General features: G+C 41.4%; 1 protein-coding gene across 1 annotated transcript in view; it reads left to right on the forward strand.

The window, feature by feature from the left end:
• Window positions 1-26,602, forward strand: part of LOC137038399 (interleukin-17 receptor E) — a 37,306-nt gene extending 10,704 nt beyond the window's left edge. The window contains exons 6-16 of the mRNA XM_067412928.1: window positions 4,458-4,754; window positions 5,256-5,321; window positions 5,407-5,473; window positions 9,554-9,729; window positions 9,807-9,854; window positions 9,938-9,983; window positions 12,850-13,004; window positions 16,278-16,346; window positions 20,780-20,825; window positions 20,903-21,010; window positions 25,279-26,602. Coding sequence (XP_067269029.1) covers window positions 4,458-4,754; window positions 5,256-5,321; window positions 5,407-5,473; window positions 9,554-9,729; window positions 9,807-9,854; window positions 9,938-9,983; window positions 12,850-13,004; window positions 16,278-16,346; window positions 20,780-20,825; window positions 20,903-21,010; window positions 25,279-26,114 — 1,914 coding nt within the window. The 3' untranslated portion in view covers window positions 26,115-26,602. The remainder of the gene's footprint in view (window positions 1-4,457; window positions 4,755-5,255; window positions 5,322-5,406; window positions 5,474-9,553; window positions 9,730-9,806; window positions 9,855-9,937; window positions 9,984-12,849; window positions 13,005-16,277; window positions 16,347-20,779; window positions 20,826-20,902; window positions 21,011-25,278) is intronic.
• The last annotated feature ends 345 nt before the right edge of the window (window positions 26,603-26,947 follow it).

The following is a 26,947-nucleotide window of genomic DNA, read 5'->3' on the forward strand; positions in this document are numbered from 1 at the left end:
CGAGCTTACAAAAACGGACTAAAAACGATGTAGTTTGCATGCCAGGCCAGTGTGTGGCGCTGTAATTCTGCCACAGAAATACACTAAAAACGGAGAAGAAGAGTTGTGGCTAGCAGGGGTATAGCAGTGGTCGGAGGTGAGGCAAAATCTCACAATAAAATAACAATAAATACATTTGCTACTTAACAGATGTGTTTTATTAACGCCTACACCTACCCCGACCCTAAACATACCCTTACAGTAATGCAGATACGGTCATTAAATGACGCGATATTGATGTGCGCATGCCCAGTGCCTGTAGCTGTATCCCTCAACTCTTTCACCGTGCCGGACGTAGTGTGATGACATCACCGTTTCAGAAAATATACGGATTCGCTGTACACACGAAAACGGAAGATGATCGTTTTCAGATTTATCCACTCTGGGACCCGGTTTCAGAAATATATCGGATGCATGCTTCTAAAACGCCGGATCCGTGTGGACGAAACGCTGATACGGTAAAAAATGTATACGCATACAGCTAAACGCGTTTCTGTGTGGACGGGGCCTAAGGCTTTATTTTAGCCTGCCGTGCTCATCCTCAGCTCTAGTCAGAATATGAGTCTGATGCTCATTGGGCTGTGATTATGGGGCGTGTTTCAACCCAACCTGGAAAGACCTCGATTGGACAGACCAACAACCAATCAGAGCAGTGGAGCGACGCATTGTCAAATGTCAACAGAGCTCAACTGCACTGTGTTGCCAAGTCCGCGTTTTTCCTCCGCGGGTTGAAGCGACTATTATGTGATATATAGACCCATGAGTGCGAATTTTAGCAGCAACTTTACCAAAATAACACACATTTTACCCCCAACGCCATTTTCCCCCCGGAGAACCCCCCGAGAAGCTATTGTTTAGGGCTAGTAGTTGGCGGGTTTTGTTGCAAACTTGGCAACCCTGTCTGCACGCGCGCTGGAATAAACGATCTTAGCCGGTGTTGTAAAAAAAAAAAAAAAAATTAATGATACACAGAGCACTTACCCAACATGATCATCAGCTTTGAGAGAAATAGTGAAGGTGATGCAGATACAAACAAGCTCTCCGTTTAGGATTCGAGTAAATATAACTCAAGCGCCTTTGATGACGTGATGATTACGGTACTGTTGATCATCTGTCCATCATCGTCTAAAGCCCGCCCTGATGATCTCATTGGTCAGTTACTGTTGATCATCTGTCCATCATCGTCTAAAGCCCGCCCTGATGATCTCATTGGTCAGTTTCTGTTGATCATCTGTCCATCATCGTCTAAAGCCCGCCCTGATGATCTCATTGGTCAGTTTCTGTTGATCATCTGTCCGTCATCGGCTAAAGCCCGCCCTGATGATCTCATTGGTCAGCTTCTGTTGATCATCTGTCCGTCATCGGCTAAAGCCCGCCCTGATGATCTCATTGGTCAGTTTCTGTTGATCATCTGTCCGTCATCGTCTAAAGCCCGCCCTGATGATCTCATTGGTCAGTTACTGTTGATCATCTGTCCGTCATCGTCTAAAGCCCGTCCTGATGATCTCATTGGTCAGCTTCTGTTGATCATCTGTCTGTCATCGGCTAAAGCCCGCCCTGATGATCTCATTGGTCAGCTTCTGTTGATCATCTGTCCGTCATCGTCTAAAGCCCGCCTTATGATCTCATTGGTCAGCTTCTGTTGATCATCTGTCCGTCATCGGCTAAAGCCTGCCCTGATGATCTCATTGGTCAGTTTCTGTTGATCATCTGTCCGTCATCGGCTAAAGCCCGCCCTGATGATCTCATTGGTCAGTTTCTGTTGATCATCTGTCCGTCATCGGCTAAAGCCCGCCCTGATGATCTCATTGGTCAGTTTCTGTTGATCATCTGTCCGTCATCGTCTAAAGCCCACCCTGATGAGCTCATTGGTCAGTTTCTGTTGATCATCTGTCCGTCATCGGCTAAAGCCCGCCCTGATGATCTCATTGGTCAGTTTCTGTTGATCATCTGTCCGTCATCGGCTAAAGCCCGCCCTGATGATCTCATTGGTCAGTTTCTGTTGATCATCTGTCCGTCATCGGCTAAAGCCCGCCCTGATGATCTCATTGGTCCGGCCGTTTCTGTTCGGGGATAATTACTCCTCTATGGAGCGAGGCCAGACCGAACCGCCTGACCTAAACATTTTTGTGGGTAGGGCTAAATTCGGCTGCCATCCAGGCTATCTTTATTTGAGGATTGAACACAAACGCGGAAGAGAAGCCAATGCTGAATAAAGTCGTAGTTTTTGTTATTTTTGGACCCAAATGTATTTCGGATGCTTCAAGAGACTCTAATTAACCCACTGATGTCTCATATGGACTACTTTGATGATGTTTTTATTCCCTTTCTGGACATGGACATTATAGTGTGCATACACTTGCATACGCTCTCGGACTAAATATAAAATATCTTTGTAACAAGTTCGATATGATAAGGAAGGAAGAGGACACGGGAGTCGGCTGGACTGTTGATGCTTCTCTTTATTTTCGTATATCAAAGTCAGTAACACACTCAGGCGTGTGCCTTCAGGCAAACTCATAAACAACAATAACTTCCGGTTCACAGCACTTCCGGCTTCCGGGTCAAACTCAGGGTCTCATGTGTCGCATCAACAGTCCGACTCTCTCTCTCCCTGTCCTCTGGTTCCGCTGGCGTTTTATCCCCTCTCCGCGCTCATTACTGGAACAAGAGACAGGTGTTATTAATCTGCGTCCAACCCACTCACTTACCGCTCGTCCCGCGGCTCTCTCTCCCGCTGCAGACCTCGCTGAACCACGCCCCCCTTGCCACAATCTTAAACTGTGTGTGAAGATGAACGGAGGTCTTACGGGTGTGGAACGACATTAGGGAGAGGAGTTAATGACAGACATTTCATTTCTGGCTGAACTAACCCTTTAAAGCTACACTGTGTAACTTTTTTAGTTTATTCTTAGCTAAAAACACTTAGTTCTTTCAAAAATATATGTGCTCATTAATGTATATTTACTTCTTTCAAGTAATAAAGTATTCTGGTAAGTTTATAATATGCCATTGTAAACACATACGGGTGAGGGGTTCGAATGCCGGTCGCCATGTTGCTCCTCCATCTTGAAAGTACAGTAGCCAAAGAGGGACATACCCGTAAATTCAAGCTTCGCCTTTCGCGCTTTAACACTCGATGGCACCGTGTCGAATGTGAAGAGGGGGATTGCCGTGTTAATCTTGGACTAAATTGGCCACCGTAGGAGTTAAAACGAAATCAGAATTGAGAGGAACAGAAACTAATATTCACTGGATGGTCATAAACCTTTACACCGCTAGATGGGGGAAATATCACACAGGGGAGCTTTAAGTGCTTTATCCTTGTAAAGAGTTTCTCAGACTTAGCGAGTGCAACTTTAGTGAAGCAGATATAGGGTCCTATCACACACACACACCTCAATGTGACACAAGTGTGTTCTGCTAGTTTCAGCCCAATGCAGTTTTCATGTTCACGTCCAGATCCTCGTTGTTTGTAGATAAAAATCCCTGGCAGCCAAAACGACTACACCATTGACCAACACACACCTGCTCTAAAGTCAATAGCGCAGTATTTTTGTGTTATTTAAAGGGTGTGTTAGTAATATGAGCCTATAGATGGAGCACAACAAGCATACTCTGATTATTACACACAGGGACACCACACACACACACATACACACACACGCTTGTTTTTGTTAAATGTGGGGATATTCCATAGACGTAATGGTTTTTATACTGTACAAACTGTATTTTCTATCCCCTTACACTGCCCCTAAACCTACCGAACACACACACACACACACACACACACACACACACACACACACACACACACACACACACACACACACACACACACACACACAGCCCCTAAACCTACCCATCACACACACAGCCCCTAAACCTACCGAACACACACACACACACACAGCCCCTAAACCTACCCATCACACACACTGCCCCTAAACCTACCGAACACACACACACACACACACACACACACACAGCCCCTAAACCTACCCATCACACACAGCCCCTAAACCTACCCATCACACACACACACACACACACACACACACACACACACACACACACACACACACACACACACACAAACACAGTATGTTTAGTATGTTTTTGAAGCTATTTTACATAAGCCACATGTATAGTGTAATACCCATGTAGTTATACAGATTTGTGTCCTCATAAACCGCATAAACACACACACACACACACACACACACACTGCCCCTAAACCTACCCATCACAGGAAACATTCTGCATTTTTACTTTTTCAAAAAAAACTCCTGTATGAAAGGAATAGGAACTTGTGTTTTTTCAGTTTGTGAGGCATGCTTTGTACAACTCAGGCTGTTTGCAGTGTTTGTAACTGTGTGTGTGTGTATGTGTGTGTGTGTGTGTGTGTGTGCCTCCAGTGGATCCTGCGGTACGACTGTTTCCCGGCGCGGCTTGGCTCCACCATCACTGTATCGGTGCACAGAGACGGAGCCGAGCCGCTGAGCCGATCTCTCTCCATCCAGCCCTCCGCTCGCCCTCGCTCTATAAACCTCCAGAGCCCTGCAGCCGAGGGCGACCCCGTGCCTAAATTCAGCATCACCGCGGACGAGCATCACAAGCGCTTCACTGTACGAATGGACACACACCAACGAGTGAAGCTCAGCCTGTGCTACAAGCGCTCATACCCGGAGTGTGAGGTGTTTCATTTTGAAGAGGTGAGGCATTTCATCCTGAAGTTCATCAAAACTTACTCAGTCATTTTGTCTTGTTTCCAGTCCAAATATAAAAACATTCTTAAATAAAGATGCATTTACTAGATCAGTAAAATGACAGAAGATATTTGTTCTTGTTTTGTTACAAATAAAATCTAAATGAAGTGAGTTTTTGCTTAAAACAGGCAAAATGATCTGCCAATGGGGTGAGAGAAATAATCTGATTTCTGATTGAAATCTCGTTTCTTGTTTCCGTCCCAATCAGAAATAAGATTATTTTTCTTAATCATAATGAATTAAATTAATTCAAATCATCAGGCTGATCATTTTGCCTGTTTTAAGCAAAAACTCACTTCATTAAGAATTTAAGAATTTTTCGATATTTGGACTGGAAACAAGAAAAAAATACTAAATAAGAAGAGCATTTTATGCAGTGTGTGACTTGTGTTAAACCCATGTTGGTCTGTTGTTTAGAGATGTTAAGGTGTCGTGTTTGTGTTGCAGATCGATCCTCCTGTCAATCAAACCGTTCTGAGCTTCCCGTCCCTGGTTCCTTGTGTGTGTGTGCAGGTGTGCTGCTCTTCACACTCCTCAAAACTCATATCACTTTTAGTTTTCTAACCTTAGTAACATCTGCATAATTCTGTGTTCACAGCTGTGGTTTACAGGCCCTGATGCCAGAAGAAACACACAGTGTCCCTTAAAAGAGAGAATACTGCCACGTGAGTCATTTTGTGTGTGTGTGTGTGTGTGTGTGTGTGTGTGTGTGTGTTTGCGTGCGCAGGCTTGTTTTTGTGACATATAAGGACACAAATGTGTATAATGCCATGGGTATGACACAGGTATTACAGGAGAGGGTGAAATATGAGGACATTACCCATGGCCCCACTTTACAAAAGGCTTATAAATCACACAGGAGGAGTTTTTATGAGAAAGTAAAAATGCAGAATGTTTCCTGTGATGGGTAGGTTTAGGGGCTGTGTGTGTGTGTGTGTGTGTGTGTGTGTGTGTGTGTGTGTGTGTGTGTGTGTGTGTGTGTGTGTGTGTGTGTGTGTGTGTGTGTGTGTGTGTGTGTGTGTGTGTGTGTGTGTGTGTGTGTGTGTGTGTGTGTGTGTGTGTGTGTGTGTGTGTGTGTGTGTGTGTGTGTGTGATGGGTAGGTTTAGGGGCTGTGTGTGTGTGTGTGTGTGATGGGTAGGTTTAGGGGCTGTGTGTGTGTGTGTGTGTGATGGGTAGGTTTAGGGGCTGTGTGTGTGTGTGTGTGTGTGTGTGATGGGTAGGTTTAGGGGCTGTGTGTTTGTGTGTGATCGGTAGGTTTAGGGGCAGTGTGTGTGTGTGTGATCGGTAGGTTTAGGGGCAGTGTGTGTGTGTGTGATGGGTAGGTTTAGGGGCTGTGTGTGTGTGTGTGATGGGTAGGTTTAGGGGCTGTGTGTGTGTGTGTGATGGGTAGGTTTAGGGGCTGTGTGTGTGTGTGTGTGTGATGGGTAGGTTTAGGGGCTGTGTGTGTGTGTGTGTGTGTGTGTGTGTGTGTGTGTGTGTGTGTGTGTGTGTGTGTGTGTGTGTGTGTGTGTGTGTGTGTGTGTGTGTGTGTGTGTGTGTGTGTGTGTGTGTGTGTGTGTGTGTGTGTGATGGGTAGGTTTAGGGGCTGTGTGTGTGTGTGTGTGTGATGGGTAGGTTTAGGGGCTGTGTGTGTGTGTGTGTGTGTGTGTGTGATGGGTAGGTTTAGGGGCTGTGTGTTTGTGTGTGATCGGTAGGTTTAGGGGCAGTGTGTGTGTGTGTGATGGGTAGGTTTAGGGGCTGTGTGTGTGTGTGTGTGTGATGGGTAGGTTTAGGGGCTGTGTGTGTGTGTGTGTGTGTGTGTGTGTGTGTGTGTGTGTGTGTGTGTGTGTGTGTGATGGGTAGGTTTAGGGGCTGTGTGTGTGTGTGATGGGTAGGTTTAGGGGCAGTGTGTGTGTGTATTTGGTAGGTTTAGGGGCTGTGTGTGTGTGTGTGTGTGTGTGTGTAGGTTTAGGGGCTGTGTGTGTGTGATGGGTAGGTTTAGGGGCAGTGTGTGTGTGTGATGGGTTGGTTTAGGGGCAGTGTGTGTGTGTGTGTGTGATGGGTAGGTATAGGGGCAGTGTGTGTGTGTGATGGGTAGGTATAGGGGCAGTGTGTGTGTGTGATGGGTAGGTATAGGGGCAGTGTGTGTGTGATGGGTAGGTATAGGGGCAGTGTGTGTGTGTGATGGGTAGGTATAGGGGCAGTGTGTGTGTGTGATGGGTAGGTATCGGGGCAGTGTGTGTGTGTGTGATGGGTAGGTATAGGGGCAGTGTGTGTGTTTGGTAGGTTTAGGGGCTGTGTGTGTGTGATGGGTAGGTTTAGGGGCAGTGTGTGTGTGTGATGGGTTGGTTTAGGGGCAGTGTGTGTGTGTGTGATGGGTAGGTATAGGGGCAGTGTGTGTGTGTGATGGGTAGGTTTAGGGGCAGTGTGTGTGTGTGATGGGTAGGTATAGGGGCAGTGTGTGTGTGTGATGGGTAGGTATAGGGGCAGTGTGTGTGTGTGTGATGGGTAGGTTTAGGGGCAGTGTGTGTGTGTGTGATGGGTAGGTTTAGGGGCAGTGTGTGTGTGTGATGGGTAGGTTTAGGGGCAGTGTGTGTGTGTGATGGGTAGGTATAGGGGCAGTGTGTGTGTGTGATGGGTAGGTTTAGGGGCAGTGTGTGTGTGTGATGGGTAGGTTTAGGGGCAGTGTGTGTGTGTGATGGGTAGGTATAGGGGCAGTGTGTGTGTGTGATGGGTAGGTATAGGGGCAGTGTGTGTGTGTGTGTGTGATGGGTAGGTTTAGGGGCAGTGTGTGTGTGTGATGGGTAGGTATAGGGGCAGTGTGTGTGTGTGATGGGTAGGTTTAGGGGCAGTGTGTGTGTGTGATGGGTAGATATAGGGGCAGTGTGTGTGTGTGATGGGTAGGTTTAGGGGCAGTGTGTGTGTGTGATGGGTAGGTATAGGGGCAGTGTGTGTGTGTGATGGGTAGGTTTAGGGGCAGTGTGTGTGTGTGATGGGTAGGTTTAGGGGCAGTGTGTGTGTGTGATGGGTAGGTATAGGGGCAGTGTGTGTGTGTGATGGGTAGGTTTAGGGGCAGTGTAAGGGGATAGAAAATACTGTTTGTACAGTATAAAAACCATTACGCCTATGGAATGTCCTCACATTTCACAAAAACAAACGTGTGTGTGTGTGTGTGTGTTGTTCTAACGCTCACTTTAAAGATCACTATCAGTATATTGATATTAGAAGTGCTTACATGGAAAGAAATAATCGATAACTCAAACAGAAGGACTCCTCCCTGACACAACGGACACGCCGAACATTGTAAAGAATAAATGCCATGTGATGTCTTTCTGTAATGAGATACTATTATAGTTTTTATCTATTTTTAAATTTTTAAATATTTAGTTTCTTAATATTGCATTTGGCGCATGAGAAGCTCTATTTGCTGCAATGTAGAGTGTTTGGAATCCGTCACTTATCAGGCATAACATTATGACCTTCCTAATATTGTGTCGGTCCCCCTTTTGCTGACCCGTCTCTGATGGACTCCACTAGACCCCTGAAGGTGTGCTGTGGTATATGGCACTAAGATGTTAGCAGCAGATCCTTTAAGTCATGTAAGTTGTGAGGTGGGGTCTCCATGGATCGGACTTGTTTGTTCAGCTCATCCCACAGATGCTCGATTGGATTGACATCTGGGGAATCTGGAGGCCGAGTCGACGCCTCAAACTGGTTGTTGTGCTCCTCAAACCATTCCTGAAGCATTTGTGCTTTGTGTCAGGAGCATTATCTGCTGGAAGAGCCACAGCCACCAGAATACCGTTTCCATGAAAGGCTGAACATGGTCTCAGCAATGCTTAGGTAGGTGGAGCGTGTCAAAGTAACATCCACATGGATGGAGGACCCAAGGTTTCCCAGCAGAACATTGGCCAAAGCATCACACTGCCTCCGCCGGCTCGCCTTCTTCCCATAGTGCATCCTGGGGCCATGTGTTCCCCAGGTAAGCCACACACACACACACACCCGGCCATCCACGTGATGTAGAAGAACACGTGATTCCTCAGACCAGGCCACCTTCTTCCATTGCTCTGTGGTCCAGTTCTGATGCTCACGTGCCACTGTTGGTGCTTTCGGCGGGGTCAGGGGTCAGAGGTCATACTGACTGGTCAGCGGCTATGCCGCCCCATACGCAACAAACTGAGCTGCTCTGTGTATTCTGACAGCTTTCTATCAGAACCAGCATTAACTTCTGGAGCAGTTTGAGCTCCAGTAGCTCGTCTGTTTGATCGGACCCCACGGGCCAGCCTTCGCTCCCCACGTGCATCAATGAGCCTTGGCCGCCCATGACCCTGTGGCCGGTTCTCCACTGGTCCTTCCTTGGAGCACTTTTGATAGATACTGACCACTGCAGACCGGGAACAGCCCACAAGAGCTGTAGTTTTGGAGATGCTCTGACCCAGTCGTCTAGCCGTCACAATCTGGCCAAACTCGCTCAAATCCTTACGCTTGCCCATTTCTCCTGCTTCACACACATCAACTCTGAGGACTAAATGTTCACTTGCTGCCTAATATATCCCACCCACTAACAGGAGATGAAGAGATCATCAGTGTTACTCACTTCACCAGTCAGTGACGTTATGCCTGATCGATGTACATTACAATAGGAAAATAAATAAAATAAAAGACTAGTGCATCTTCCGTGTCATGCTGACTTTAACTTGCTCAGCTGTGTGTAGGTTGTGTTTGTGTGTGTGTGTTTGACAGCATCGTCTCCGTCCCACAGATGGCGGTGATATTCTGTCCTCCAGCTCAGCAAGAGTTCTCGGCTCAGTTCTGCATTGGGAGCCTCTCTGTCCTGATGGCCAATCAGATCCCTCGGTCTCTCTGTGCTGGCGAATCCACACGCAGAACTCGTACTGTGTCCCCGCCCCCAACGCCACCCTCTACGGGACTAAACTGGTGCGTGATGGTCCAGAACAGAAATCACACACCGAATGCTAGTACGCTATTCTGAATGTGTTTTGCTTTTTCAACAGGAATATAATGTGTCTGCTGTAGATAAACACCCTCAGATGTGTGTGAAGGTACTGCACGCCGAGCACACATTAGTGCATGATTAAAAAGTGTGTGTGTGTTTCTCAAGTGTGTGTATTTGTTTGTGTTGCAGTTTTCTCTAAATGGCAGCCATCGAGTGTTCTGTCCCTTCGAGTCAGGTGAGGACCGCTCATATACAGCGGTGCAAAAAGTGGCCCCATTCATTCATTATTTTACACCATCATTTGCAAATAAATTCTTTAAAGGGTTAGTTCAGCCAAAACTGAAATGTCTGTCATTAACTCCTCTCCCTAATGTCGCTCCACACCCGTAAGACCTCCGTTCATCTTCACACACAGTTTAAGATATTTTATATTTAGTCCGAGAGCGTATGCAAGTGTATGCACACTATACTGTCCATGTCCAGAAAGGGAATAAAAACATCATCACAGTAGTCCATATGAGACATCAGTGGGTTAATTAGAGTCTCTTGAAGCATCCAAAATACATTTGGGTCCAAAAATAACAAAAACTACGACTTTATTCAGCATTGGCTTCTCTTCTGGGTTTGTGTTCAATCCTCAAATAAAGATTCACACGGTTATGAATTATGACATCAATTTCATTTTTGGGTGAACTAGCCTTTTAAAAAGCAGACAATGTGATTTTCTCTCATAAGCCCTATTGGAACAGTAATTGTCTCTCATGTGGACGTCTGTAATAATAAACGTGCCGCCACCTCAGAGATAAACTCGTGCGTTCGGATGATTTATTCCCGGTGTGGGAGCGAGTTTTGTGATCCTGCGCATTGTGCTCAGTCGAATGATTGTCTGCTGTAAAAATGTCTTATGCTTGGAATAATACGAATAAAATCATATTTAATGCACTGCAATAAAATGCTTTTGTTACTTAGTATTTTTGTCTTGTTTCTAGTTCAAACATCTAAAAATTCTTAAAACAAGAAGTATTTACAAGACAAGCAAAAGTAATTGTCTTGTTTTGGGGAAAAATAACTCAAAATGAAGAGAGTTTTTGCTTAAAATAAGATAAATAATCTTAATTCAAACAGAAAACAAGATTATTTTTCTCACCCCATTGGCAGATTATTTTTGTTATTTTTCCCCAAAATAAGACAATAATTTCTATTTGTCTAGTAAATGTTTCTAAATGTAACAATGTTTTGAAATTTTGACTAAACAAGACAAAAATACTGAGTAAGAAAAGCATTTTTTGCCGTGTGTAATGATAGGAATGTATTAATTATTTCAATATCCTGTTTAAGAAAAATTTGGAAATGAGCGGAAATAAGTTAATACAATCCTGCGAATTTAACCTATATAATGTTAATTAGTGCCGCAATAACGGCTCATTTCAAATGTTTGTGTTTTTCTTCTCTTTCTCTTTTGAGCGGTGATGAAAGATTATTCTTGAAAACCTTTCCAGCATTTCAGTAATAAAAGTGTAGGTTAGATCTTTAAAATGCATCCGAATTACAGCGAAGTGCAACGATACGGTGCTCTGCAGTGGTCAAAAAGGATATAAACAGTTCATTTTGAAGCATTCTTTTCTTGAAAACTCAGAGATGTGGTTTCGGGTGGACATCACATGACCTTGGTGTTGGTCTAAAAACTGAGTCTGGTTTCTCTAAGGTTTATTTTTCTCCATCATGCCCTGATGGAGTTTCGGTTCCTTTGGTCGCCTTTGGCTTGGCTTGCTCAGTTGGGGACACTAACATTATGATCAAAGTTATTCAACTAATTATACAAATAAAATAAAAAATAATTAGGTCTTATTTAATTCTATAATCTATAATACTGATCTGCCAACATTGTCGCTCTATGATAAATTAAAATAAGTTGATATCATCACTGTTTACTCCAGAACGACTGCACAGCCAAATCTAATTCTGTGGTAATATTGTCCTGTTTAACACTGAAGCTGCTTTCACACAATCGTGATTGTAAAAGCGTGATATAAATAAAGTTGATCGATTGATTGATAAAAACAGTCGGTAATTTGGCTGGAGATTTTTACGCAGGTGGTGGCAGAAAAACAGACATTCTGGATTCAGACGGCAATAAAATCACAGACTAGCCGCTGTCAATGATGAAAATACCGCACGACCGCACGAGAAACAATTACCGTCCGAATAGGGCTTTAGTTGAAGTGTACCGATAATGAAAATTATAGGCCTCTGTCATCTCATTAAAGGGATACTCCACCGCTTTTTCATATTAAACTGTTATCCTTAACTAAGACGAGTTGACACACACCTCTCTCGTCTCAGTGTGTGCTCTCGGCGCAGTAAAAAGTCCCAGCTGAAAAATCTCTCTCTTCAGGTCTATACGGTAATTTCTCAACTGTGTGTCAGAGTCGCGTTGGTTATGACGCAATCGTTAGCCTATTTTTACAAAAACAGCTTCTGCGGGGCGATAGTGTAAGATACAAGGTAATGGAGCCTTTTATGCATTGTCGTGTTTCTTTGGAAATAAACAATGGACAAATGGAGTCTTTAATCGCCTCAGATGTAAAGTTATTCACTGTCAAAGTGACTCAAAAATGAATGGTAGTCAATGGGATGCTAACAGCAGGTGATGGCTTGGTTAGCAATGGCAGCCCCTAGGGGTGGAACGCTTTCCGAGCGCTAGATTACCCCCTTGTTTTTAACCAGCTTAGAGAAGTGCCACGTTTTATTTTATGTCATCATAGTTGATCGTTCAGCTATTGGTGTAACTGTATTTAAATAGGGAACACGTGGAGGTGTTTGGTGGCTTCTAACTTGATCTCTGTTTGGTACCATAGTGAATGAACTGGGCTTAGTGGGCTAAGCTAAATGCTATCAGATCGTCACCGCGCGTCAGAGAGATTAAGAGAACACACTTGAGACGAGAGAGGTGTGTGTCAACTCGTCTTAGTTAAGGGAATAACAGTTTAATATGAAAACACGGTGGAGTATCCCACTTGCACAATTGGTGGCGGACTAAATCCTCTTTTGGCCCACTGTATTATCGTGTCTCTGCTGTGTGACTGATGTGTTTTTCTCAGAGGGCCGGTCCGAGTGGAGCGTGACTGTCGTCCCAGGATCTCTTCATCTGCATCTGCACCTCATGTCTAATATGGCCGCTTCTTTTGCTGCTCAGCTCTGTGCCAGAGATGAAGACTCGTGTGTACCTCAAGGACACGTCGTCTCACGTCAGCTGGTTAGTTTTCCTGTCCTGTGCTTTCTTCTGATTAATGACATTGAGTTCCTGCATATGCATGTGTGAGCATGGGGTGGCCATTTGATATTAGGGATTGACTGATTTGGCTTTTATATATATATATATTTATTAGGGCCGGGACTTTAACGCGTTAATTAAGATTAATTAATTACGTGACTTTAACGCGTTAATTAATTACGCAAAACAAAAAAACAAAAAATGTACCACACTTATTTTTGCACCGCGGAACGTTTTTCAATGAATGAGTTTCGACGGACCGATTATACTGGAACACCAACTAGCGCTCCGGAGTCACGACAATAACAAACCATGGGTGCGTCTCAATCAGCTCCCTAGTTCAGTAGTCAGGGCACTGATCAGGGAGTCAGCCCATTGACTTATGTCTTGATCAGTGCCCTGACTAGTGAACTAGGGAGCTGATTGAGACGCAGGGCATGAGTTAACATGAACAAAGAAGCTGATGAGACTGCTTTGCTCGGCCCCGTGGATGGGAAATTTTGTTTTAAAAAACGAAAGAATGGAAGCGTCGTCTAGAGCACGGTTGTGTGCAAGCTATACAACAAGGAATTTGCGTATCACCGCAGCTAATCGAGCCTCAAATATCACAAATATGCTTTTGCTAAACTTAATGGCAAACATTGCACTGGTCTGCTGGACTGAAATAAATAAACAATATTTTGTTGATTAAGCTTATGTATTCAGTCATTATTCAATGGTATACTAAAAATACATGTGAAAAATTACTATGTTCTCAGGTCAAATATTTATATGCAATTAAAATGCGATTAATTTCGATTAATTAATTACAAACCCTCTAATTAATTAGATAATTTTTTTTTATCGAGTCCCGGCCCTAATATATATATATAATGTATATATCTCAACATTGGCTGATCAATATTGTCAGATGTAGGACTTTTATTTTGACAGTGAGATGAAAGGTCATTCTACATCCGTGGTTGACTGATTATCTGCCGATATTTGGCCGATGTTTACTAAGTTGGGCGCTTATTTTGACAATGCATTGGATGTTAGTGGTTGACCAATATACAATATCTGCCAATATTTGGATTTTATTTTATTTTTTTAATTTTTTTTATCTGCATTGGCTGATGTGTCGTAAATGGGACTTTTATTTGGAAAGGCCATTGGATGTTAGTGGTCAACCGATATCTGCTGATATATGGTTTTTAAAGAAAAGAAAACATTATTTAAGTATCAGCATTGGCTGAGGCCATCCTTAAAAATATTTTGGTTTGCAGTAACAGTAAAAAAAAAAAAAAAAAGGGTCGGTAGGTACCCTCAAAAAAATAACTCATTGGACAAACTTAATTTAATTGAGAGCAAGTTTTCCTTCCAATAAATATGTGTAGCCCCAAATCATAAATTAGCAATGAAATGTAATTGAGTTGGTCCAACTCAATTTGATCAAATACAGTTTAAATGATATTTTTATACTTATAACAGGACTTTTTTGAACGAGTCAAACTTTCATCATCATACACAATGTATATAATGAAAATGTAAGGAAAGGCTGGTGTAACGCCTGACATTAGCGCAGATCACGGAGTGCCCAGAGCCTAAACCCAGCCAATCTTCAGCATAATGGTGACCACAGAGTTCAAAAACATCACAGAAACTCCTCTAAAAGTCCAACATAACTGAACATTAAACACTAACATTAACTAACAACATCTTTCCCTTTACAGAAAACCATAAAATAACACTTTAATCCATAAATTTACTCTCCTAATGTAGTCCCTTGCAAAGCATGCTGGGAACTACAGATCCACTGCCCATGTAGTTTTAACACATTAATAAGGTCAACTTCAGTTTTAAATATATTAGGTTGACCGAACACAATTAAATTACACTTTATTAAAATTAGATATGTTTACGGAAGCTTATTGCATTCACTTGAGAAAAAAAAATCTACTCTGTTTTTCTGAATTAATGACTTAATTATCTCAGAATTATGAGTTAATTTTTCATGAATACATTTTTTTGCTCTGTTTTTCTGAATTAATGACTTATTATTATTTTTTTTTTCAAGAAAAAATTTGTTCTGTTTTTCTGAATTAATGAGATCCCTCAAAATCCAGCCAAGAGCTCTATTTTAGCTGGATTGCATGGAAGTAAACATATCCCGCCTTTCAAATTTGTGCAGACAGCCGATCTCATGAAAATTCGTATAAATAGTAGTATAAATAAGTGTGCAATCTTGTGGAATGTATACGCTAAAATGAGTTTTGGTGTGCATATGGTACACAGTTTTTCACGTGCTTATGATACGCACTTTATGGCATATTATACGTACGAACCCCCCATCCCACCATCCCCAACCTACTCAAGAGCATGTCATATGCATGCAGGCGAAAGACTGTGTAGCACGTGCATTATCTCAGTAAACATTCCACACAATATACATTCCAAACGATATACATTAGACACGATTTCACACTCGTACTATTGATACGCATTACTATGTGATCGTGTTAAGATGATGCATCTGAAATGCATTCAGGCTGGCTACGTGGTGACACAACAGACAATCAGGCAATTGTTGAAAATACTGGATCCCCATGGAGTGCAATAGCAATGTCAAGCAGATCAGAATGTTCTTTTCTGCTGTCATGAGCTGTCTGCACAAAGTTGATGCACTAAAAACAATACCATTTTATTACTTAAAGACAATGTCTCAAACCCAAAGTAAAATAAATCCGGATTAAATTTGAAAGGCGGGACATGTTTACTTCCATACAATCCAGCTAAAATAGAGCTCTTGGCTGGATTTTGAGGGATCTCATTAATTCAGAAAAACAGAGAAAAAAAAAAATATCTCATAATTCTGAGATAATTAAGTCATTAATTCAGAAAAACAGAGTAGATTTTTTTTTCTCAAGTGAATGCAATAAGCTTCCGTATATGTTTAAGTAAAGTGAACATAATTTAAATGTCGTATCTATGAAGGGCCTGAACCATTTTTTTGAGTGTATATATATTTATTTTTTGAAGTTTCAATGTAAATGTTTTAACCGATGACAAATACTAACATTCTGCAGTCAAATATTTTCAGAGTAAAACTGTATCGAATAACAGTTTTTATTTACATAGCTGTGCAAACTTCACATCTCTTACCTTGATGAGTATCTGTGTAATAAGAGCTGTTCTGTACGGTGAGTGTGTCAGGATGGAGAAATAACGCTGCAGTGTGGCGATCAGTGCATTAACCTGCAATCCCGCTGTCCTCAGGACGGGGGCGCCGCGGTGTCGGAGCTGAGCCTGCCCTTCCCACTCCTCTCATCAGGACTGTGTGTGCAGGTAACGCTCACGAGTATCATTGGTTTCTGGATCCCACAGTGTCTGAATTAGGGATGTCACAATTCTCAATATAATATTGAACCGTTCGGTACGTCATTCACGGTTGCATTTTTTATTTTTATTTTTTTTGCATTTAATTAATTATTTCTCTTTGTTTTAAATATTTCTCCCAGTCTACTCCGCCTCTTTTTGAGTGTGCCTGTGAGTCTACACACGGATATGAGCAAATATCCAATCATATGCACTAAAGTTAGGGGTGTTTAGCTGCGTTTTAAAGCCTTGCTGATTAAACATTTCATTCCCGTTTTACATGTGCTCAGCACACGCACGCGCCTGTCAAACACACGAGATTACTGGACTAAGTAGTCTTAATGCACTAATACTTTCAGATACACAAGGTTAACATATATAAACACTTCAGTTATGTCTAAAGTGAAAGTAAAATTGTGTGTGTGTGTGTGTAGAGATGCGAGCAGGTCTTGTATTGACAGCAGCGCAGCAATTGTGAACACTTAAAGGGACAGTTCACCTGTAAATTTGTTAATAAAAAAAACTAAAAACAAAGAGAAAAATCACTCACTGCTCTTGAATAAAGTATATACAGTAGCTTTTAATCAATGTATATTGCATATTGAAGACTATGTAGTTTTAATATTACGTTTATTCATTCAATTTCATGCTTAAATGCTAAAATGCTACTGTACATCTTTATATATATTTATTTTATATTAGACAATACAAAGATTTTTTTTTTAAAGTAAAGTCAAGTATGAATGAATGAATGAGGCATTTATATAGCGCTTTCATATGTACTACTTAGGGCTGGGACGGTATGGATTTTCTTTTACCGCGGTTGAAAAGCAAGAAATTCCCGCGGTTCAGCGGTAAACCGCTTTTAAACCGGTGATATTTGTTTTTAAAAAGAAAGAAAAAAGACGTGCAACAGGCCCTCTCTTGCGAGTGCCACACACACATTAATCTTTTTCTATAGTTTGCTTTGTAAATTAAATTGAGAGTATAACTAATGCATATATGCTGTTTTAAATACTGTACTGTATTCCTGATATATAGCCTACATTTTACAATAATAAACGTGCAAACATCCATTTCATAAGCATGCGTGTTTATTTTCCGTCAAACAACATATAGGCTATACAGTCTGTAAAACAGTTAAATGATTATAAGTAAATAATGGTAATCTTAAGAATATAAGAAAATTAAATATTTGTTTAAAAAATGTTTGTTTTATAGCCTATTGCCCCGCAAAGATGCGTATGGTCGGCGCTTTGAGATGAATTTTGGACACGAGCTGGATTATAGACACCGTCTCGAATATCTTCGTCTTCATGTTTTCTCCTGATGTTGTAAAACGTCGGAAGAGTGAATTTTATCTTCCACAGGGTCAAGACATTTAGGCTATGTTTGATTATTCACTGCTAGAAAAACGAAAGTAAACCCGCTGGGTGCACGTGAACTGCGCTATTCAAATAAACTTGACGCGCCTCATGTCTAATAACAAGCACAAACTGTGTTAAATTATATTTCGTCCTGCAGTGTTTTTCTACTTTACCACAGTAAGATGTGAACGGGTGTAATAGACTTAAAGCTACACTGTGTAACTTTTTTAGTTTATTCTTAGCTAAAATCACTTAGTTCTTTCAAAAATATATGTGCTCATTAATGTATATTTACTTCTTTCAAGTAATAATGCATTCTCGTAATTTTATAATATACCATTGAAAATACATACGTGTTGAGGGTTCGGATGGCGGTCGCCATGTTGCTCCTCCATCTTGAAAGTACAGTAGCCAAAGAGGGACATACATATAACATAAATCCGTGTTCTATGACGGATAACATGAGATTAATATTTTAATTGCATTATAATTTGTTTGCCTTACGCTAGTGATGTCATATAATATAAAGAATAACGATAGCACTGATAAAAGTTCCTTTACTAAGATTAGCTCGCATTCGTCTGGGAACCTGATAGCTGATGTTAGCAATGAACTGGTTAAAAATAACGAAAACGTAAAACTATTATTCATTTTACATAGATTAATTTAATCATAGATCATTTGGCAAATTAAATAACTGCAAATTATAATAGTTTTCAAAAGTAACCTCATCACTTGAAGCAACACTCACCGAAGAGGTCGAACTGGAAGCCATGACTAAATCGGCCACCGTAGGAGTTGAAACGAAATCGAAATTGAGAGGAGCAGAAACTAATATACACTGGATGGTCATATACCTTTACACCACTAGATGGGAGAAAATATCACACAGTGGAGCTTTAAGCAAGCGAGAGGAAGAAACGTTTATAATTCCCTGCGAAAATGAGTGCGCTGCGAGTGAAGATTTGAGAAAAGAAACGAGATGTCCCGTGGGATAAAATGGACTAACGTTAGGCCTTATTGTTAAAATTCACAGAAATCGGAATATCGGATGACCAGATTGCAAAACAGATTTAAAAAGCTGGCGAATCTTAAATTGGGCTCAGCCTCCCTCTCATTCGGCATGAATCCATAGCCTGTGTTCATGGCTGTGATGTAACATCTGCGAATCTGTTTCCCTTGTAAAAGTTTTGTGCTTCAGCCCTGTGGTAAAAATATCGTAAAACCGCGTTCGCATGCACTGGGTCAATAATATAGTTCGAAATGATAGTTTTAAGTAGAAAATAGAAAGGAGATATTAAAATAAAAAGTGCACAACTCTTCCTAAGTGGAAGTAAAGCTACTTTTTTCCGCTCACGTGCAAACTAGCACGGATGAGTCCTTATTCGGGTTAGTAAAATAACTACATTTTGTTTTGTACAAAATATATTTATGTAAAGAGATAAAATACAGAGTAGCCTATAGTAAATTATATCTTTTTATACAAATAAAACATGCTCGTTTTTTTGCGGTTATGGCAGTGACGATCTCAGACCCGCGGTAGGCATCACGTGACCGCAGTATTGCGGTAAAACAGGAACCGCCCCAGTCCTATTACTACAGACCCTTTTACAGCCCACGTGATCAAAGAGTTGCGCGCGCATTTTGGCAACGGAAGTGGTGTTGATCCCTAGTGGTTCTAACGTGTGAGCAACTCCGAAAGTTTATCAAAACGGTTTCCCAGCATCAAAATGTCTGGCTGTTGCGTTTTCGGTTGCACTAATCGCTATTCCACCAATGAGCTTAAGTTTTATAGGATTCTGACAGGATCACGGCCGTTTCAGAAGAACCGGCGGCACCTGTGGCTGCAGGCGATTCAATGCATTGATTAGAAGGAGGACATAAAAATGCTCGCATAAAAAAAAATCATTTGTAAAACATTTACTGCACTTGAAACTTAATTATTTATAATAAACCTCCCAACATTGGCTGCCACTGGTGTGTATAATGTACCCCCCATCCCCAGACTATCATATCAATAATCACAGTACTTATCAATTTCATTTGTAATGATTTTATTAATAGTTTAATTGCAAAATAACCATCTGAGAAATGTAGGCAAGCAACATAGTTGCTATTAAAGTACTATAGCATTACAAAATTAAACTTTAAACAGAAGTGTGTCGACATACAAACTATACAAATCAATAACAACATAAAATGTAAGGAAAAGGATAAATGTATGTCTGTGTGAAGAATAAGAATAAATGTAGACAATTGTATTGGACATTCTGTACACACCCACAGACGACGTATTCATAAGCATCCAGTGATTTATATGCTTGTCTCGGGTGTACACGCTCGGTTTCTCAACTAAATACGTATATATCCGACCACCTGGCCATCTGCTAACGTCTTCTATCCACTCCACTATAGTACGCGGATCTGGTAGTCAAATACCATTTGATAAAGTCAACTTTTTAAAATAACTTTCTCGGTTTGTGTTGCTTAATCCGCTCACGTAGCTTGACATGCTGCTGATTCTCGCCACAGTTTGTTGCCAAAATGCGCGCGCATACGTTGCTACGTCATCATTGTATACAAACAGTAAAAGGGTCTACTGTACCCCAAAGCACTTTACATTTATGACAGGGGTCTCTCCTCAACCACCACCTGGTAAGGTTTTTCAAGTTGTTTAAGTAAAATAAAGAAAGAGTATTACAATAAAACCCTCTTTCTGTTCTTGTTGCCTAAGAATAGAATAGCAAAAAAACGAACCGAACCGAAAAGCGTGGTTAAAAACCGAGGTGTGTATTGAACCGTGGACTAACTGTATTGTTGCATCCCTAAAGCTGATCATACACAGGGCACCTTTTTGAGCAATGTTGCTGAAAGATGTAGCTGTGGGCTTTTTCCCATTGGGAATGGCCAACACATTTCTCTTTGGATATCCAGATAGAAATGTGTTACCCATTCTCAATGGGAAAGTGCCCAAGCAAGCTGTATTGTTGCCTCCCTAATCTGAATCAATCAGGTTCTGCTCCTGTCCGTCTGTAGGTGTGGCGCGTGGATCTCCAGGGAAGAAGAGTCCTCTGCCCCGACTGTAAGTACACACACTCCTCATGCACACTTGCTGAGAGCGGGGCAGTGATAGTTTTGCTCATGATCTGCTCCTCTCAGTCACACACAGGCGCTGGGGTTTGGTTATCGGCGCGTCGCTGACTCTCCTGATGGCTCTAATGCTGCTCATCTGCATCTCACGCTGGATGTTCAGACGCCGCACACCAGGTCAGAAAACAGTCCTTATCATTTTAGGCCAGGAACATGCTCTGTGCAACTCAAGGACAAGCTGCTTATGTGAACCAGGTGTGTGTTATTCAACCTGTCGACAGTTTTACAGACTTAAAGTGTTAGCAGGGTGTCTGCAGGGTTTTAAAAAGTATTAAAAAGTGATAAATCAAAATTGTGAAATTTAAGGCCATTAAAAGTGTTAAATGTGGTCTCAGAGGTATTATTTTTTCAGACTATCAGGTGTCCTATTCTGATTGAAATTCTATCTGCGTTCGCGTTAGTTCGTTTAAATATGGCTATTAGCATATCTGGGCACATAATCAAAGATCTTTCGTCTCCGTCTCGGCGTGTGTGTGATGCCGACGTCATATTCAGCGGTCGTTCGGCATCATCTCACACACTGCGCGCTCAACAGGCTGGCTTACGTTTTATTTTAGACTTGCTTCAAGGCATCTCTTCATCGACTATCCTCATAAGAGCAATCTTAAATGATTTATATAAAGTCTAAAATGAACAAAAAGAGTTGTGAGAGAATGAGGCGCGATCCACAGACAGTGAGACCCGCGTGTCTGTCTGCTCTTAAAGGGACAGCAGCCAATAAAGCTTCCTGTCAGTAAAGTTAAAGAACAAAGGGAACAGAGAAAATGACTCGCTGCTCTTGACTAAATAACTTTTGTAGCTTTAATAAGGATTAACTCTTTCATTTATAGTTTATGCAGTACAGACTGAATATAACTTTGATAACTTTATTAAATTTCTGTATATTTCCTAACTGTTCAGACAGGAAGGGCCGGAGTAAACATGACATTTTTTACGGGTTTATGTTAGCATTGTTTTAAGTTTACTTAAATTAAAAACTGTTGTATTTTTAAAGCCTAATAATAAATAAATCAGTAGTTGTATTAATATCAGTAATACTGGCCTTCATTCATAAAAAGATGCCATTTAAACAAGTATTTAAAATATACTGCCTTTATGTTGTTTCTACATTAATTTGATTAACTGTGAAATTATTATATTAAAAACTATATTAAAAACGTACACAAACATTTATTTTTTATTGTGATTAATCTAGTTAAAGTTTTTAATCGATTGACAGCTCTAGTTTTTAGTATTTTGTTAAACTCAACAACTTATCACAGTTATAGAAATGTAATATTTGGCTCAGGTTTTGTTGTTGGAAAAAAAACACTGAATAATTGAATTGCTGAATTACCAATTATTAATGTAAATCAGATGTGTGTGCAGTAATGCTTCTCCTTCACCAGCCTTTGTGAATGTTGAGATGTATTTTACTGTGTCTTAATGATAACTTATGACAGATTTCCTCCTGCTGTCGATTCTAAATCTATTATTTTTTGTATGTTATATGTCAAAATCTGTGTTAAATAATAGAAAGGTCGCTGATTAACACTTGCAATTCAGTGTCGTGATGGTTTTTAAAAAATATTCTGAAGGTAGTAAAAAAGGTATTAAAAAGTAGTAAATTTGATTAATTCCTCCTGTGGTTGGCCAGCCGTCAGACCTCCGCTCATCTTCACACACAGATGAAGATATTAGTGTTGAAATCCGATGGCTCAGAAAGGCCTTCATTGACACCAATGTCATTTCCTCTCTCAAGACCCATAAAGGCACTAAAGACGTCGTTACAAAGCCCATCTCACTACAGCGGCTCTACAATCATTGATGAAGAGGCCAGAATAGAGTTAGTGCGCAAAAACACTAAATAACGACTTATATAGTGATGGCCGATTTCAGAACAAAGCTTCGAACCGTTATGAGTCAGTGAATTGAAATCAGTGAACTGGCGAATCATGAATCGATTCACTGATTCATAACGGTTCAATCAAAACTATCTCCATGTCTAGCCACTGAGGGACCATAGGCAGGCTAGGGCAACTCATATTAATGTTAAAAAAAACCTCATAAAGTGACATTTTCTTTAATATATGGTGATGAATCTTGTAAATCTGTCAGTGCTTTATATAATGTAGTAATGGTCTTCTCCAGTGGTTGAGCATTACACGCTGAGGGGATTCATTTGAACTAAAGCACTTATTTGGATCATCATCAGACCTTTTTTAATTTATTTTCTGATAGAAATGTTGCCGCAATTGAAGATATCTGAAGAAGTCCTTAGATTATAAATTGAATCTTTCTTTCAAATGGTCCTTTATCCATTTATTAAATGATAGGTGTTAATCCCTTTCTTAGATCATATTTGGACTACTCCTATTTCAATGCTTTCACCAGATCCTTTATTTTATACTCCTTATTAACCTCGTACCAATTTTATTGTTATCCTAAACCATTGATTTTATTCCTCCTTCCATCTGGCTTGATGGATTAATGCTCTCAATTTATAGTTTTCAGTCATGTGACCATCACAGAGCCCTGGAGAGTAAAACCTCCGCAGTCAAATTCCCATCTTACAACAAAGATATGTGAACAAGATGCACGTTCTGAGCACTTATGATCATATAGAGCTGCAGTATTTCAGTCACTAAACACAGCGGGACGCTTTTAAACACTTAACGTGAAACACTATCGGCTGAGTTGCACCAATAAGGATTCGATTAAGTCAAGTTTAACATTAATTAAGGATTTGTTAGAGTTTTATTTTAAATCGAGTTATTGCACCACTTTATTTTAAACGTTCCGCAGTAAAGCGCTCTAGATCTGATCGAGCAGCAGACGGAGGATGAAGAATCTGCATTAGCGTAACCCAGCCTTAAAGTGCCGTAATGCACTAAAACAGTGATATTAAAACATCACACTCAGTTTACACTTCATACAGGCCAGCAGATGAGCCACGAATATCAGCTTTATAATGGGTTTCAATGGGGAAACACCGAACGAGAAACCTCCTGTCCCTCTAATATTCTGCTCATCTGCTGTCCTGTACTGAATTTGGGATTTTAATATCAGTCTTTCTGCATTAATACGGACTACAAACCTGGTAAAAATGACGGGAGGAAAGCCTTGTTTTGCCCTCCAGGCTGTCGTTCTAGAAGCGTGACGTCACCGGAAAACTATGAATTTTGCATAACAGAACTTTTTTTGTAAACATGGAAGGGCTGTCCCGTTCTGTGAATTGTTTTTTTTGGGCAAGACGACGGTAAAGACCGAAATAGATCAAGCATTCTTGGAAGTATATTTTGCTTGATTTAATAAATTCTAGATCTCATATTTAAAAAACGGTAAAGAATTCCATCTGGCAATGTCTATTTTCTTTTTCTTTATTATTAATGGGACCAAAAATAAATAAATAATGTGTGGAAATGATTCTTCATGCTCCCTCCTAACCGTTCTTTCACAGTTTGAGCTGATGAATCTTGGCATTGTCATCCTGGAATATGGCCATGATGTGTCTTCCTACATGCATTCAAAATCCCCCCCGCCTTCTCAGTGTTTTCTCAAGTTTATTATATGGTGTCGGAAATTAGTGTAGTTAAAGCGCGTGTGTCCATGCATGTGCATTCAGCATGTTCCTGGGAGAAATTAACTTCTACATGTGTTATACAATGCTACCAGAGTTTGGTTTTTACAGCCCAGAAGTGCATTGAGAGTTGCTAGACGACACTCGCGGCAGATTAGATTTGCTGCTGCTAGGGTGCGTCTAGATTTTTAGGCTATCAAAAATACATTGTGGTCCAAAAATAACACAAACTATGACTTTATTCAGCATTGTCATCTCTTCCCGGTTTTGTTTTCAGCTGTTGACGTGCTATCTGGTGCGCCGAGCTTCGTTTATAATCTGAGGGAGACTCGCGGTGTAAAGTAAACAACCAACCTTCGCAAACATGTCTAATGATTTCCACACAGAGGAATACTTGCATTTTTTTGCTCAGCCATATTTATTTGAGCCCAGATAACACGTCAGCAGGGTCATTGCGGATGAAAACAAACGCCGGAAGAGAAGCCAATGCTGAATAAAGTCGTAGTTTTTGTTATTTTTGGACCCAAATGTATTTTGGATGCTTCAAGAGACTCCAATTAACCCACTGATGTCTCATATGGACTACTGTGATGATGTTTTTATTCCCTTTCTGGACATGGACAGTATAGTGTGCATACACTTGCATACGCTCTCGGACTAAATATAAAATATCTTAAACTGTGTGTGAAGATGAACGGAGGTCTTACGGGTGTGGAGCGACATTAGGGAGAGGAGTTAATGACAGACATTTCATTTCTGGGTGAACTAACCCTTTAAGACCCTGGTTAAGTTCAGAAATGATTAAGATGTGTTTTTTTTTCTGCAGATTGGCGGAGCGCTGAAAGACGTCCCGTGCTGCTGGTGTGCTCATCTGATGATCCGGCTCATTTCTCGGCCGTGTGTAGTTTGGCCTCCGGCCTGCAGGGGGAGCTGTGTATGGACGTGCGTCTGGCTCAGTGGATGCAGTGCCATCCTCAGTCTCTGGCTCAGCTGGGCCCCGTGCCGTGGCTCTACGGTCAGTGCCAGGCCGTGCAGAAAGCCGGCGGTCTCGTCCTGATCGCCTGGAGCCCTGACGCACATCAGGCTTACCTAAAATGGAGGAGGACGGAAAGAAAGGCTGAGCTCTGTAAGACTAGCACTATGGAAGAAGAGGAGTGGATAAGCGGTGAAGAAGAGAACCTGATGGAGTCTTCCGTCACCGCTCCGGTGTTCGCCGCGGCTCTTTCCTGTCTGTGTTTGGGAATACGAAACGACGGCTGCGGACGAGGATTCGGACTCCTTCACTTCCAGAGTCTCAACGACAGATCTTGCATCCCAAAACGGCTCCGCTGTGTCCAAAAGTACTGTCTGCCGAAGGACCTTTCCTCTTTCGTACACGACCTGACCGGATCATGGGACGGTTGTGGAAAATCCCGAGGGCGATGTTGGCCCCGTCTTCTGTCCAAAGCGCTCTCGTTCTTCGTCTCGCGTCAGCTCGCGGCGAGATTAGAGGCGAAACTCGTGCCGACGGACAGACCTAAATTCGTTCCCAGCATCTCACGGAAATTAATAAGCGGGACGAAGCGAAAGACATGGAGGCGAAAGAGACGCTTATCATCGTGCTTATCCAAAAAGGTGTGCTTGAAGAAAAAGACAGTGCCTCAAAAGCCACTGGATTGGTAGCCGTCTGCTGATCAGAAGAGACCGTTTCAGAAGCACAGAGTCCGTCCAGTCCAAGTGCTTGTTTTCTGGGGAAAAATATCTAAATGAAGTGAGTTTTTGCTTAAAACAGGCAAAATGATCTGCCAATGGGGTGAGAAAAATAATCTGATTTCCGTTTCGGACGGAAACAAGAAACAAGATTAGAGACTAAACTCGTGCCGACGGACACACCTAAATTCGTTCCCAGCTTCTCACGGAAATTAATGAGCGAAAGATGAAAGACATGGAGGCGAAAGAGACTCTTATCGTTGTGCTTATCCAGAAAGGTGTGCTTGAAGAAAAAGACTGTGCCAGAACCACATTAGCCACTGGATGGGTAGCCAGACGGACAGACAGAGTTCAGTGCAACATTACAGTCTGTCCAGCAGGGGGCAGACATTAAACTGAGCTCAGGATATTCTCACAGCGCTGCATCTCACTGCAAAAAATACTCTTCTTATTTAGTATTTTTTTTCCGTTTCCAGTCCAAATATCTAAATATTCCTAAATCAAGATGCATTTACTAGATCAGTAAAATGACAGAAGATATTTTTTCTTGTTTTCTGGGGGAAAACATCTAAATGAATTGAGTTTTTTCTTAAAACAGGCAAACTTAGCCAATGGGTTGAGAAAAATAATCTTATTTCTGTTTGGGACGGAAACAAGATTTCAATCAGAAATAAGATTATTTTTCTCACCCCATTGGCAGATCATTTTGCCTGTTTTAAGCAAAAACTCTCTTCATTTAGATTTTTTTCCCCAGAAAACACACAAAAATATCTTATGTCGTTTTACTGATCTAGTAAATGCATCTT

This window comes from Pseudorasbora parva, chromosome 13 (assembly GCF_024679245.1).
Source record: "Pseudorasbora parva isolate DD20220531a chromosome 13, ASM2467924v1, whole genome shotgun sequence".
NCBI lineage: Eukaryota > Metazoa > Chordata > Actinopteri > Cypriniformes > Gobionidae > Pseudorasbora > Pseudorasbora parva.